Source organism: Engraulis encrasicolus, chromosome 16 (genome assembly GCF_034702125.1).
Source record: "Engraulis encrasicolus isolate BLACKSEA-1 chromosome 16, IST_EnEncr_1.0, whole genome shotgun sequence".
Lineage (NCBI taxonomy): Eukaryota > Metazoa > Chordata > Actinopteri > Clupeiformes > Engraulidae > Engraulis > Engraulis encrasicolus.
The window spans coordinates 42,011,590-42,024,766 of NC_085872.1; the positions used below are offsets into that span (position 1 = coordinate 42,011,590).

The 13,177-nt window shown below is 43.8% G+C and overlaps 1 protein-coding gene across 1 annotated transcript in view; it reads left to right on the forward strand.

Moving 5' to 3' along the window:
- Positions 1–13,177, forward strand: part of LOC134465790 (dipeptidyl aminopeptidase-like protein 6) — a 98,400-nt gene that overhangs the window by 64,642 nt on the left and 20,581 nt on the right. The window contains exons 8-12 of the mRNA XM_063219662.1: positions 404–524; positions 8,352–8,506; positions 9,941–10,038; positions 11,407–11,533; positions 12,648–12,686. Of these exons, the coding sequence (XP_063075732.1) occupies positions 404–524; positions 8,352–8,506; positions 9,941–10,038; positions 11,407–11,533; positions 12,648–12,686 (540 nt within the window). The remainder of the gene's footprint in view (positions 1–403; positions 525–8,351; positions 8,507–9,940; positions 10,039–11,406; positions 11,534–12,647; positions 12,687–13,177) is intronic.

Sequence of the window (13,177 nt, forward strand, 5' to 3'; positions counted from 1 at the left end):
GGGTGAAATGGATTGCCTTCATGTAATTAGATTGATGCGACATACCATGTGAGGAGTGATATAATTTACAAAACATAGAAATCCTCTCATTGTTATGCTAATTGTCTGCCATGCATGCATAGCTTTTTGGAGGATGTGGTTCTTTTGAGTTGTCATTAGCTGTCAGGAAATGGCAAATTTAGATTACACAATTTAATTTGAATCTTGTTTACTCATAAAGAGCCATCAACTGTTGAAATTGTCCCAAGATAATTAAAGAAAAATAGCCAGTTTTCCATTTGAAACACTGCCATAAAACAAAAAACCCTGCTAGCCTCTGCAGCCTGCCATCCATCTTGTGCTCATAAAAATGACCTTAACAGCACAAAATCTCGGCACTGACCTTTTTATCCTCCCTGTACAGATTTTCATCTTTGAGAACAATATCTACTACCGGCCTGCAGTGGACGAGAGAACCATACGCCTGGTGTCGACCGGGGAGGAAGGTGTGGTGTTCAACGGCCTGGGTGACTGGCTGTACGAAGGTGAGGTCACCCTCCTCTGTTACTGAGCGTGGTTACATGCAAATTAATAATTCGATTAAAATCGCATTATTGCATTACTCCGATTAAAGAAATGTCATGTAACTCGAATAATTCGATTGGAATCAGATTTTAAGAAATCCGATTAGACGACGTGGATTATCTGATTTGGGTCCGATTGGATTTGTCATGTAACAGAATACTCCGATTAAAACTGGAGTATTCTATCCCTCGCGCTGTTTCTATCAACTAATACAAGGTAGACCTACGCTTGATTTAGCATTTAACATCGTACAATGGCCAACAAAAAAGTCCACTTTTGGACCGAGGAGGACAGGACTCACAGGAGACCCGTTAGCCTACAGACGAGCAGGACTATCAGATTTTAAAATAGACATGGATGGGAGAAAGACAGGGAATGGGGAACTATTTTATGTGGGGAGCCTAGAATCGCTGCATGCACGTAGGAATCGGAGCTCGACTCTTTGAAAATCATCATTTTAGTCAGATGATTCTATGTGTGCCACCAGTGAAACGGTATGGCCTACCCTTTTGATGGTGGGCTACTGTCTAAGATGCACGAGAAACTCGGCAGCACTTGCAGAGACGTCTGTCGTCTGATTGCTTCAGAATGCACAGATAAACTTCAGCCCGGCATTGATTAATGCAATGAAGAGAAGGTTGGCAAAATTATTCATTTTTGTGTAGCCTAATGTCAGTTGAAGCTTTTTGTAATTGTTGCATTGGGATCATGGACTTGTGCAATCATGTAAGCTAAGCAAACAGAGCACATAACAACCTAGCTTTGTTATCTTATTCTGTAGTTAAACCATAAGGAAATAAATCACGCACCCAACGGCATTTGCGAAACAAGGTCTTGTATGGCTTGTACCGCTTCTGATGGGTTTTTAAAAAGTGTTCACAACTCATGCTACGTAGCTAGCAAGTGCACTAAACCACTCAAACTTCTGACAGTCTGGCAACAGGGCAAGCCAGGGATCTAGCCAACATTAAAAGATATACCGGCAGTCGCATTTCCCACAGCACTGTTATAATAATTTCCCCAAAGCACCGTTATAAAATCGATTCTCTATCTGTTAGCGTCCAGGTTTGTGTCAGGCTACGACCATCTTCAGCTAAAACATTCCTGGGTAATTGCACTCGCTGCTTGTTGTCTAGAAGTGCCTGGGAGAACAAAAAATGTGCTTGTTACATCCAAATACGAATTTGCACCGTGGTCTAGTGATATGATTTCATATTACAGTTTAATGCACCATCTAGCTGAAACAAACAAACAGCCAACTTCCGAATGATGATATGGTCAATTTTGAGGGGATTCCGTGACAGCTCGCTTACTTGCTTTGCTGAGGTTCTCTGCCAGGGGGATTCCCCCGCCCCTTCCCATCCCTTGCGTCAAGTAGCGACAACTGAATTAATTCATTTGGCCGACAACCACTAAGGTTATTTAGAACTAGGCTACCGGTAATTTATTTAACAAGTGACATGTTCAACCGCTGCAACATTTTGTCACGTTTTCGAATACACACATTGTTCGGCAGCAATAGCAGAGTTGTGGTTGTGCTTCTGTTAGGTAGCCTAGTTCTAGGTAGGCTAGTGGACGCGTGTCATTTGAATAGTTTTTAGGCATATGAAGTAGGGAAGAAAGTGTGTTTGAGAATGGATGAAATGACGTCTTCAGATAGCTTGACCTATGTGTTTTCCGAAACAACGGTTGTTTTCTTTTAGTGACGCGACAGAGTGGCAAAATAACAGCAATTTGACCTCTAGCTATGCGTTATTTTCAAAGACAAAATTAAAAAAAGGTTTGGCTGAAAACAGATGTGTGCAACTGGAGGACAAATATTGGGGTAGAATCAAATCATCCGATTCGATGACGTTCATTTAGCATGTAGACCGGACCAGATCGGAGTATTCTACGTTCTAGTCATAATCGGAGTAATGCTTAATCGAATTATTAATGTGCATGTAACCACGCTCACTGTACTTGTCCTGCTGACTCTCCTTAGTGGACAGTGAGCCGCAGTACTCAGAGAAATGCAATGATAATGTTGTGCTTCTGCTCTCTATGAATGGTAGAGGAAATCACGTAGGAAATGCACACATGGACAAAAGCAAATGTTAAAAGGTGATTAAATACATTCACAGATCTCTTTAGAAGCCATTGCATCATAGAAATTGTTGAATACTTTACAGTCAGTGGTACAGACTTGTGCTGCAGTGTATTAGGCAACTAGAGCTACTGCTCAAATATGAGGATGGCTCTCTGCACCTAGTTTCAATGGGCAAGGCCATTCTAGAGGCTATCAAGGGAAATTAGCCACTCAGTCTCTCAATTTTCCTTCTCTCCTTCCATGTCGAGGTGTTGGGCTTTTGGGCTCTCCTGACGTGTGCTCCTGCACAAAGCACAAGCTTTCATCCGCTAGTCTGAGCTGGAGATCTCTTTAATAGAGGGGCCGAAGGCTTCATCACTTATTCATACGTTGTCCGATGACCCCATCCAAAGGTCTGGCCATCCTATCTCGCTCTGTTTTATTCAGCAGTCGACTCCTAATCGCCCATGTTGACAGTACACTTATCGGTTTTGCATGCCCTGCCTGGCTGGAAGCCCGTGGCGAAAGGGTTTTCCGAAGCTTTTGCAGGGCAATAAAAAGTGGATGGGGACTGGGGAGCAGTAGTTGTAATCAGTGGCATAGACATGAGCCTGCTGACTTCAAGCTGCGCTGGTGCTGCTCACTTGGTGTGTGTGTGTGTGTGTGTGTGTGTGTGTGTGTGTGTGTGTGTGTGTGTGTGTGTGTGTGTGTGTGTGTGTGTGTGTGTGCACGTGTGTGTGCATGTGTGTGTGTGTGTCACCTGTGTCACCTTCTTATGCCACTCTCGCAGTCTCAATAACTGTCAACAAAGCTGTCGCAGTCTCTTTGTAATCCCAATTATTATATACTATTCCATTGCAGCCATAATGGTTCAGAATGAGCCATTTAAATGGGTCTTAGAAGACATTCAGGGCCAAGCCAAAAGTCCCCCAAATGAGTCTGACTTATTCTATTCCAGTGCCTGCAGCATAATCAGAGGGATTGGGTTTTGGGATTAATAAGAATGTTAGCCCACGGATAAGCTTCCGCATAATCCTGCCGAGTACCGCAGGAGACAAAAGGAGAGGTTCAGGCTTTTACCTCCTACTGTATTGTGCGAAACTTGAGCCAAGTCAATTCTCACCACCAAACACCTACACCAGTCTGTTGTTTCGGATATAAAACGGAGGAAACTCTATAGCGTTCACATAACTACATTTCCCATTAGGTCACCTGAGGTGAACCTCCCTTTTGTGTTTCCTGTGATGGATTTGGCTGTTCATTAAATCATCCTGATTAGTTGCCTTTCACTGCCAGACTCTGTGCGTCTGGTGCCAGGAGAAGGGAGTATTTTCGGCACAGTCGAATCAGCATTTGATGTGATGTGCCTGTCGTAGTTGACTTGCTGGTGATTGTAGGCTCACCTGGCTTGTGCTATCTGCATAACTGTGAGGGGCTGCAGTGTGTGAGTTCAGGAGAGCCATCTGGTGGGGTGGATTGTCAGTAGTGGAGAGGCGGGTGGTTGCTGAGCACTGTTTTTCTTCATTTTTAATTCTGAGTTTTGCTGACAATGTGTATATGTGGTGTGGGGGGTTACAGTGTTGGGTGGGTGTATTTGGAGAAACTGCTTGAGAGAATTTTGCGGTTGGTCCTACTTTTAGATATTCTGCCAAGTTAAAGGTAACAATTTACCCACAATCACTACATCAGGTTACTCCAGTCACTAAGACTAGACAATTGCGAATCAAGCCTAGAATTTTGTTTCATTCTGGGTTTTTGTAGACCACCATGCATACCTGTATTCAGACCATAATGTAAGCATTATTGTTAGTGGTAGAGTGGTTGTGTTGCTTTAAAGTGAAAGCGTGAAAGCCCATTGGGAAACTCCAACTCCCATTGTCATTGTGACACAGCACTCCACAGCACACAAGTGAACACTGCACACAACGAAATTGCATTTATGCCTCACCCGTGCAAGGGGGCAGCCCTCAGTGGGGCCCCATGGGGAGCAGTGCGGTGGGACGGTACCATGCTCAGGGTACCTCAGTCATGGAGGAGGATGGGGGAGAGCACAAGTTAATTACTCCCCAACCAACCTGGCGAGTCGGGAGTCGAACCGACAACCTCTGGGATGCAAGTCTGACGCCCTAACCGCTCACCCATGACTGCCCTACTTTAGCAGTAGTGGTAGTAGTAGTTGCATCAGAAATACCTGTAACTGTGAGTGACCTACAAAATATTGTTGCTCTGGAAAATGTTAAAGTTCTCGGCTCATATTTTTAGGGAACTATAGTATGTCTGGAGACCTTATAGTGACCCTGGCCCAGTGCAGTAGATCAGTGTTTCTCAACTGGGGTGCCGTGGCACCCTGGGGTACCACACACCCCCCTCAGGGGTGCCGCGGAAACATGGCTAATGGTATGTGAAATTGACCTTAATAAATACATAAATTATGGAATATAATACATATTTGTCTAAATTAATAAATGAATGCTTAGTCAGTGGAATCTTTCATCTACCCTTTACGCACAATAAAGTACATTTACTAGGTCAGCCCAGTGTGGTCTATTACACACAGTCTGTCTGAGATAACGCTGCAACTTCGAACGTCTCCAAATGTGTTACTTTTCTAAGCTTGTGTGGTATCGGATGCGATGCCATGTTATGACTTGTTGGTTTGTGGTGCCTTGAGATCTGTCATGAATTGAAAGGGTGCTAGGTCGCCTAAAAAAAGTTTGAGAAACACTGCACTAGATGATGCTGTAGTTGCTTCCTGCTTTTACAGAGATGATCAAATATTCTCACTGCACGCGCACGCTGCATACTGTATGCCGTTTGGGCACTGGTGTCCTCTATTTCATCATTTGTGATTCAATTTTTAACTTGTCTGGAAGACAGACTCTGTCTCAGTGTCTGGACACGTACCAGCCCTTATCGGACTACATTTATACTGTAGATACAGACACTACTATGGGCACTCTACTGCACTATGAAAACATGCTGTGACTTACTAGTAGTGTGTGTGTGTGTGTGCGTGCGTGCGTGCGTGCGTGCGTGCGTGCGTGCGTGCGTGCGTGCGTGTGTCCTCCTTGTGTGTTCTCGACTCCACTTTGTCTCATCTGGGTCACTAAAACACATTGGATGAAGATTCCTAATTTTATATTTGGCATATACATGTAATATGTATAGCCTATCCTACTGACATGATTTTGTCACTGAATAATTAAAAGTATCCGTCGTACAACTTTAAGCGGTGATGATGTTTGTTCTGGAAGCTAAGTGACATTTAGTTACACTTCAGGGACAGCTGCATTACATAATAACAATGATACTACTACTACTATTACTACGACTACTAATGATAATAATAATAACTGGTGAAATAAAGGATGAAATTCATACAATTTTATCATTCCTATACAGTGAAAATAAAAAGGCAGTCGGGTAGTTTTACAGTAAGTATTGCCATAACACTGGTAGTGGTATTTGGTACATCAGATCTTCGTCCTGTGTCATGTTTCATCCTCCTGTAGAACTCAGTTAGTCAATGCGGTGCGAACATAACCATCCTATGTACAAATACACAGTGCAAACATGACTTAAATCTACTGTCCATCTCGTTGCTGCACTTTATGTTGCTAAAGAACCTCTACTGCCATCTAGTGTCTCTACCCAGAAATGACAAGCCGCCCTAGGGAAATGTGTTTTTGTTGGGCTGTATGAAAAGCCTCAGATAAACCTGGTACCCAGATGAGGTGATTGTTGTGAGTATGTATTCATTTGGATCTAGCTTTGAGACTCCTCTGAGTGTCTGTAGCCCATTAGCCTAATTTGTTGCTACGCCGATGTGTCGGTAGTTGGTGCCGAGAATCCCATTTCCATATTCATGAACATTCATTTGGAAGAGAAAGAGATAAAAGTGGTGAGGGAGCAAGGTGGTGCGGGGGTAATCAAACTGTTTGTACAAATAGCAGCTACCGAAACACCCAGCACGCAAGGATAACCTTGAGGGGTTTTTTGTTCGTTCTGCATGACATTGTTTTATGTTTGGACTGTATTAGCGGGTGCTGCTACCTCTGGGGTAATCAGACTCCCAGTGAAGCCTCTCAAATGATTCCTTCCTTTGGCAACACCACCTCAAACCTGATTGGGCCATACACACATATAGATCACTGGAGTGCTGGTGCCAAGCAATGGAGCTATGCCGGCTTAATTAAGATATCCATAGATAACCAACAGGGTGTTTATTGATATCGAGGCATTGCCAATTGATTTGCCATCCTTAGACTACCGTGGAGACTGATAATGAGTCCTGGGGATTGGTGAACACAAACATGAATCATGTGGCTCTAGCCATGTGTGCACCCACACGAAGCAACCCCACAAGTCCCCTGGGTAAGATTCAGCCACTGACTCCAGGTCAGATGTGGTCTCGATATTGCACACAAATCCACTCCACTCTTTGGCCATGGTCAGCTCCTTGGTCAGACCCAGGAACACTCTGGATACACATTTGAAGAGTGTTCTAGTTTGTGGCCTACCGTGATAGCCTGATAAACCAGCCTAAATGGGTTGGATGTCTAACAAAACATTTTGCCGTCCAGCAGTTGGCGCTGGTTTTCCAGGCTACTACCCTGGGTCCTTTGATGTCTCTCTCTCCCTGTCTCTCTCTCCCCACTCGCTTCCTGTCACCATCTTCACTATACTATCATAAATAAAGTAAAAAAAGAAGGAGAGTATTCTAATGTGTGGCTGCTTTCTACAGGTATACATGTGCAGAGTACATGTCGGATTTCTGTAATTTGGCATTGAGAAAAAAAATCAACTGCTGAGTAGAATGCTAAGACAGAGAGCATCAGCAGTAACAGTCCTCCATTTGGCTAGAGGATGAGTCATATATGCCTGTCCTCTCCTCTCCTTCATGATTAATAGCACAAGGCTGTTTTTGTGTTCCCACGAACGTACACGAGCATTGGTTAATAGGACTTGATGCACCTAATGAGGGGCATAGAGAGGAACACTTTGTGTCAGGCTGGAAATATGGATTCGGTTCCCCTCACGCGCACTCCCCACTCTCCTACACACATACGTAGAGCAAACACATACTATACTGTATGTGCACACAAGCATAGCGCACACATACACACATATATGCACACACACACATGCTCAAAGACACACACACACACACACACACACACACACACACACACACACACACACACACACACACACACACACACACACACACACACACACACACACACACACCACCACCACCACCACCACCACCACCAGCATCTCCACCACCGCCGCCACTGTAGCGGTTTTACAGAAATGATAAATTGATGGTTCAGACCGGCTGAAACATTGTGAATGGATGCGGTAAATCATGGCCTTGCTTCTTTCTTTCCACATTGCTTTTATGTGTGTGCACACTATTCCCATGCCTGCCGTATAGGCTATATAGTGAGAGCCAAAGCCCATACTTCCCCATAGCGCCTACAGACCAATCCCTGGAGCTGTGCCTCACATCATCTTGGAGCTATTGCCTCTGACACCTCTGTAATGTCCCTCACAGCCTCACTGTTTTGAAAAGGCCACAGTGCCCCAGGAAAAAAAACACATATGGCTAAGTGTACATTTAATTTTTCCATCCAAAGGAAATACAATACAGGCTAAATCACTGAAAGTGTGCACAGTATACACTCTCAATGTCTCTGTGTTGGTTTTTTTACAGAGGAAATATTCCAGACTCACATCGCCCACTGGTGGTCCCCCGATGGGCACAGGCTGGCATACGCCACCATCAACGACACCCAGGTGCCCAAGATGGAGATGCCCATGTTCATTGGCACCCCTTACCCCATGGCACAGGAGTACCGTTACCCCAAGGTACTGTCAGAGGACTCAGTCTAGTTGGGATTTTTACATCAGCCAAGGAGGTCATGTTTTCTGTCGTGTTGGTTTGTCTGTCTGTCTGTCTGTCTGTCTGTCTGTCTGTCTGTCTGTCTGTCTGTCTGTCTGTTTGTCTGTCTGTGTCAGTTTGTTTGTCAGCAGGATAACTCAAAAACTTATGAACAGATTTGGATGAAACTTGGTGGAGTTGTTGTAAATGCCCCAAGGAACAAGTGATTCAATTCTAGTGGTGATCCGGATCATGAACATGAAAATTAACTGCGGGACATGTTGACATTCCAGTTTCTAACACCACAAAAAGAAGGCAGAAAGACTTAAAACAAAAGTCGTCTGTAACAGTCAAATATTAACAAACAGCTTCCTTGGTGGAGGTCTGCACTCTCAGAGTGCATTCTAGTTAGTAATGATTTCAGCTTATGAAAAACATGAGTAAGAGGACTCTGCGAGCATTTTTTCCTTTTCAGACATACTGCTGTGAATGTGAGTGATTTGGTAATGATGGCTTATGGAAAATATGGCTCGATTTGCATTTTAATAGCTGAAATAGTAGGGCTTGATACTGTTGCATAAGCAGCACATTTACATGTTTTTTGCACATTACAGTGTGTTACTAAAGATATAATTTTAAGTATCATTTTTAAAGTCACATTTCCGGCTCATCTAGATCTGCTATCCTACTTCAAATGAAAGAAAAACTGCCTCCTTTCATGGAGTGCTGCTTGAAATGAATCCATGAGACAAGACTGGGATGTCAACTAAAAATAGCAACACTAGACACTTTAATGCCCATTTGTGGGAACCCTGTTTTGACAGCATCGCTCTAACAGATGTTTTTTAAGCTTCTTATCCACTTGTTAAATTGTGTGTTAAAATGTCATACAGAACATGTCACATTGAAGCCCGTTAAAGGGCAACTCCTGCCAATTTCAATGTGCTGTTGTATTGCTCACGCTACCCTTGACTTGTCAGTACCCGGTGATGCCGCAGTTTTTGGCCCAGCCCTTTCCGAGATATGAGCTATTCTAATGGGGGCAACTTTTGTTTACATTTTTTTTTAAATGAGCATAGGCCTACTCCAAATATTTTCCCAAAAGGTATCGCTGTTTGCTAGCTGTCTGCTGATTATGCATAACCTTTTGGATGTTTTTGGGAATAAATAAAAATGTTTTTTTGAAATGTAAACAAAAGTTGCCCCCATTAGAATAGCTCATATCTCGGAAAGGGCTGAGCCAAAAAATGCGGCGTCACCAGGTACTGACAAGTCAAGGGTAGCGTGAGCAATACAACTGCATGTTGAAATTGGCAGGAGTTGCCCGTTAACACCACTGTGATGGAGAGCAGAGGTGATGCAAGTGCGCCCCACCGGGCGGTGTGACACGTTTCCCTGTGTGTGTCGTTGCGCCCCTGCAGGCTGGGGAGGAGAACCCTGTTATCCAAGTGTCCGTGGTGAGTCTGAACGGGCCCCCTCACATTGTCCAGATGAAGAAGCCGGATGACCCTCGCATCGGGTAAGGTACCGCCACACCAGGGGTGTGTTCAAAATATTGGTATCAAAATATATCGTCGCGGGTCTCTTCACAATACACATATCGATACGGAGTCATCAGTAACAATATTTCGTGTGCAACAAACAATTCGTTTATCAAGTTGCTGATACTGCATCTGACAGTTGCTCCTTGCTATGCAATAGGCCAACAGCTTTGTGAAGGCCGTGTTTTACATGCACTACAGTGTAACTGTTGCTCTACAGAAAAACAAAAAAGTCACACTTGATTATACCTGTACTTATATCTGTGTTTTCATAAAAAAAATTACAAAAAAAAAGAATAAAAACAAGAAAGCCTAGAATATCAGGATATATATCGCCTTGAAGACCATGTATTTGGATACACATGAAGAGTTCAGATGCAAAAACCCCTAACTCCATTTCTGAAGACCTGCACTTCTATATTTTTAGAGAACCCCGTTGTTGGTTTGGTTTACATTCATGTACTTGATAATACATATAAATAGTTATATTACATAAATAAAATAAAATGACAGCTTTGTATTAAATAAAAATGAATTAAGATTATTTTCTGAAAAGGCACTTAGGGGGTTTTGCATCTGAACTCTTCACATGTATCACAATATGTATTGTATCATCACCCCTGTACTGGGATGTGTATTGTATCGTGAGATTGTTGCCAATACCCACCCCTACGCCACACACCACCACCAGCTTTACTTTCTCATCGTCGCATTCTCAGCTTCCACATCACTGGGGCCTTGGAGAACAGCATGACTAGTGTTTCTCCTTCCTATGGGCAGAGAACCTAATGTAGGAATCAGTTATATAGGGATAATGATACACCTCAACAGCCTGTAGTAATAACCACTGTCTATGCCAGTGTTTCTCAAAGTGGGGCGTAAGCCCCCCTGGGGGGGGCGCGGAGGCATTGCAGGGGGGGGCGTGTGACATATGATTTTGAGTTTTTTTCCCCAAAGGAAATTGTTTCCTGTCTCGCCAATAAGCAGCAATGCCTGTTAAGCCCTCACCAACATTATATCATAAATTGTCATGAATTTGAATAGCATAGGAAATGAACACACGTCCCTCTTTGTTTTATCTCACCAGTCACCTTTCCTTTGATTCTGCGCAGCGATCGTAAAATCAGTCTGCGCGAGTAGGCTACTACTGTTTCTTGGGGGGGCTTGGAAGCATCCAGACCCTCCAAAAGGGGGGAATGATGGGAACAGTTTGAGAACCACTGGTCTATGCCATCCAAGTCTAACAATTGTACTTTTGCAAGTAACTAAACACCACTTCCCTTGTCAAGGGAAACCTGTGAGCCTATTGTGATATCCTATACTATCCCATTTCCTGTTGTGAGCAGGAAGGAGTACTACATCACCATGGTGAGGTGGGCCACCAGCACCAAACTGGCAGTCAACTGGCTGAACAGAGCCCAGAACAACTCCATCCTCACACTGTGCGAAGCCACAACAGGAATCTGCACTAAGGTGACACACAAGCGCGCGTGCGCACACACACACACACGGACATACACACACACGCAAAGACACACACACACACGCACGCATGCACGCATGCACGCACACACGCACGCACGCACGCACGCACACACACACACAAACACAAATGCATACAAACACACACACACACACACACACACACACACACACACACACACACACACACACACACACACACACACACACACACACACACACACACACACATTTTTTTATTTAAAATGGGTCATGTGTTTACTTTTTGCAATATAGAAAATAAAAACATTCAGGAGACGCCTCCTCTGTTGCCCATAGTCATAAATGCCACATTAGCATACCAGGCGACAAATTTACATATGGGATATGACATATGCATGTGGCGTATGCGTACGTCTATGATACATTTTACTTCACCTTTGATTCGGTAAATGCACAAGGGCTCCCGCAGAGTTTTTAAGTGCATCTGCCATAAAGTGAGAACATGAGAGGAAGTGCATCGACTTGTTTACATCCCCAGCCGAGGGGATTCTGTTCCCTGCAAACCAGCTGGCTCCAGCTGTTGTTTTTATTTACTGAATAGAGTGGCAGGTTTGTTTCCCCTTTCCCCTTTTTATTTCATTTTATTTCACCTTTATTTGACCAAGAAAAATGGACCCATTTAGAATAAAAAATCTCTTTTAGAAGGGCGTCCTGGCCAAGTGGCAGCACAAGTTACAAAATTAACATTTCAGATGCATTCAAATTACAGATCAAGTAAAACAATAGCAAATCAAATCAATTAAAACAATGACAAATGGGGGATTCGGTCTCAAGTGTTCTCATCCTGGAATTCAAATCGCTCAATGGAATCGGTTCTGTTAATTTCAAGTCCTTCTGTAATTTGGTCCATGAGGTAGGAGGAGCTGAAAACACAAAGGCTCTTTTCCCCTGCTCTGTATGACCACAGGGGACAGAGAGTGAACAACAAATTGAATTGGATTGAAGCACAAGCAGGCAAGCAGGCTCAGGTGGTGTCTTTGGATGAGCTGTGATAAAGGGAAGAGAGCGGTGGGCTGGCTCTAATGACTGGTGTCCTCTCTCGTCCCCTCTTCTCTCCTTTCAGAAACACGAGGACGAGAGTGCAAGCTGGCTGCACCGACAGGTGGGGCATGAAGGGATTAAGATAACACCACAGCCAAGGCAGGCGTGCATAAGCTGCCAAAACATAACGTGTTGCACGCATACACACACACACACATACACATGCCGTGCCCGTATGCACACACACACACACAGACACACAGTTTAGTACTTTTATTTGGATCGTCACACCGGCAAGGATTACAGATCCAAACAGTATTGGAAAAAGTCCTGTAGATTGGCAAGATTGATGATAAACAGATAATAAGTCCAGTCTCTATGGATAGATGTGACATCTCCGTCTCCAGATGGACAGGCTCCCAATTATGTCAGAAATTGAGCAGAATTTGGCAAGTCCCTTTGCACTCTTTTTGCATAATCCACACAGTTGCAGTCCTCGCATGACCAGCTTATGTACATGTCCAAGGCTTCCAAACACAAGAACAATTAACTTGCAGTTATACCCCAAATTCATGATTAATTCAAGAAGTGGCTGGTACTTAAGCATTTTGT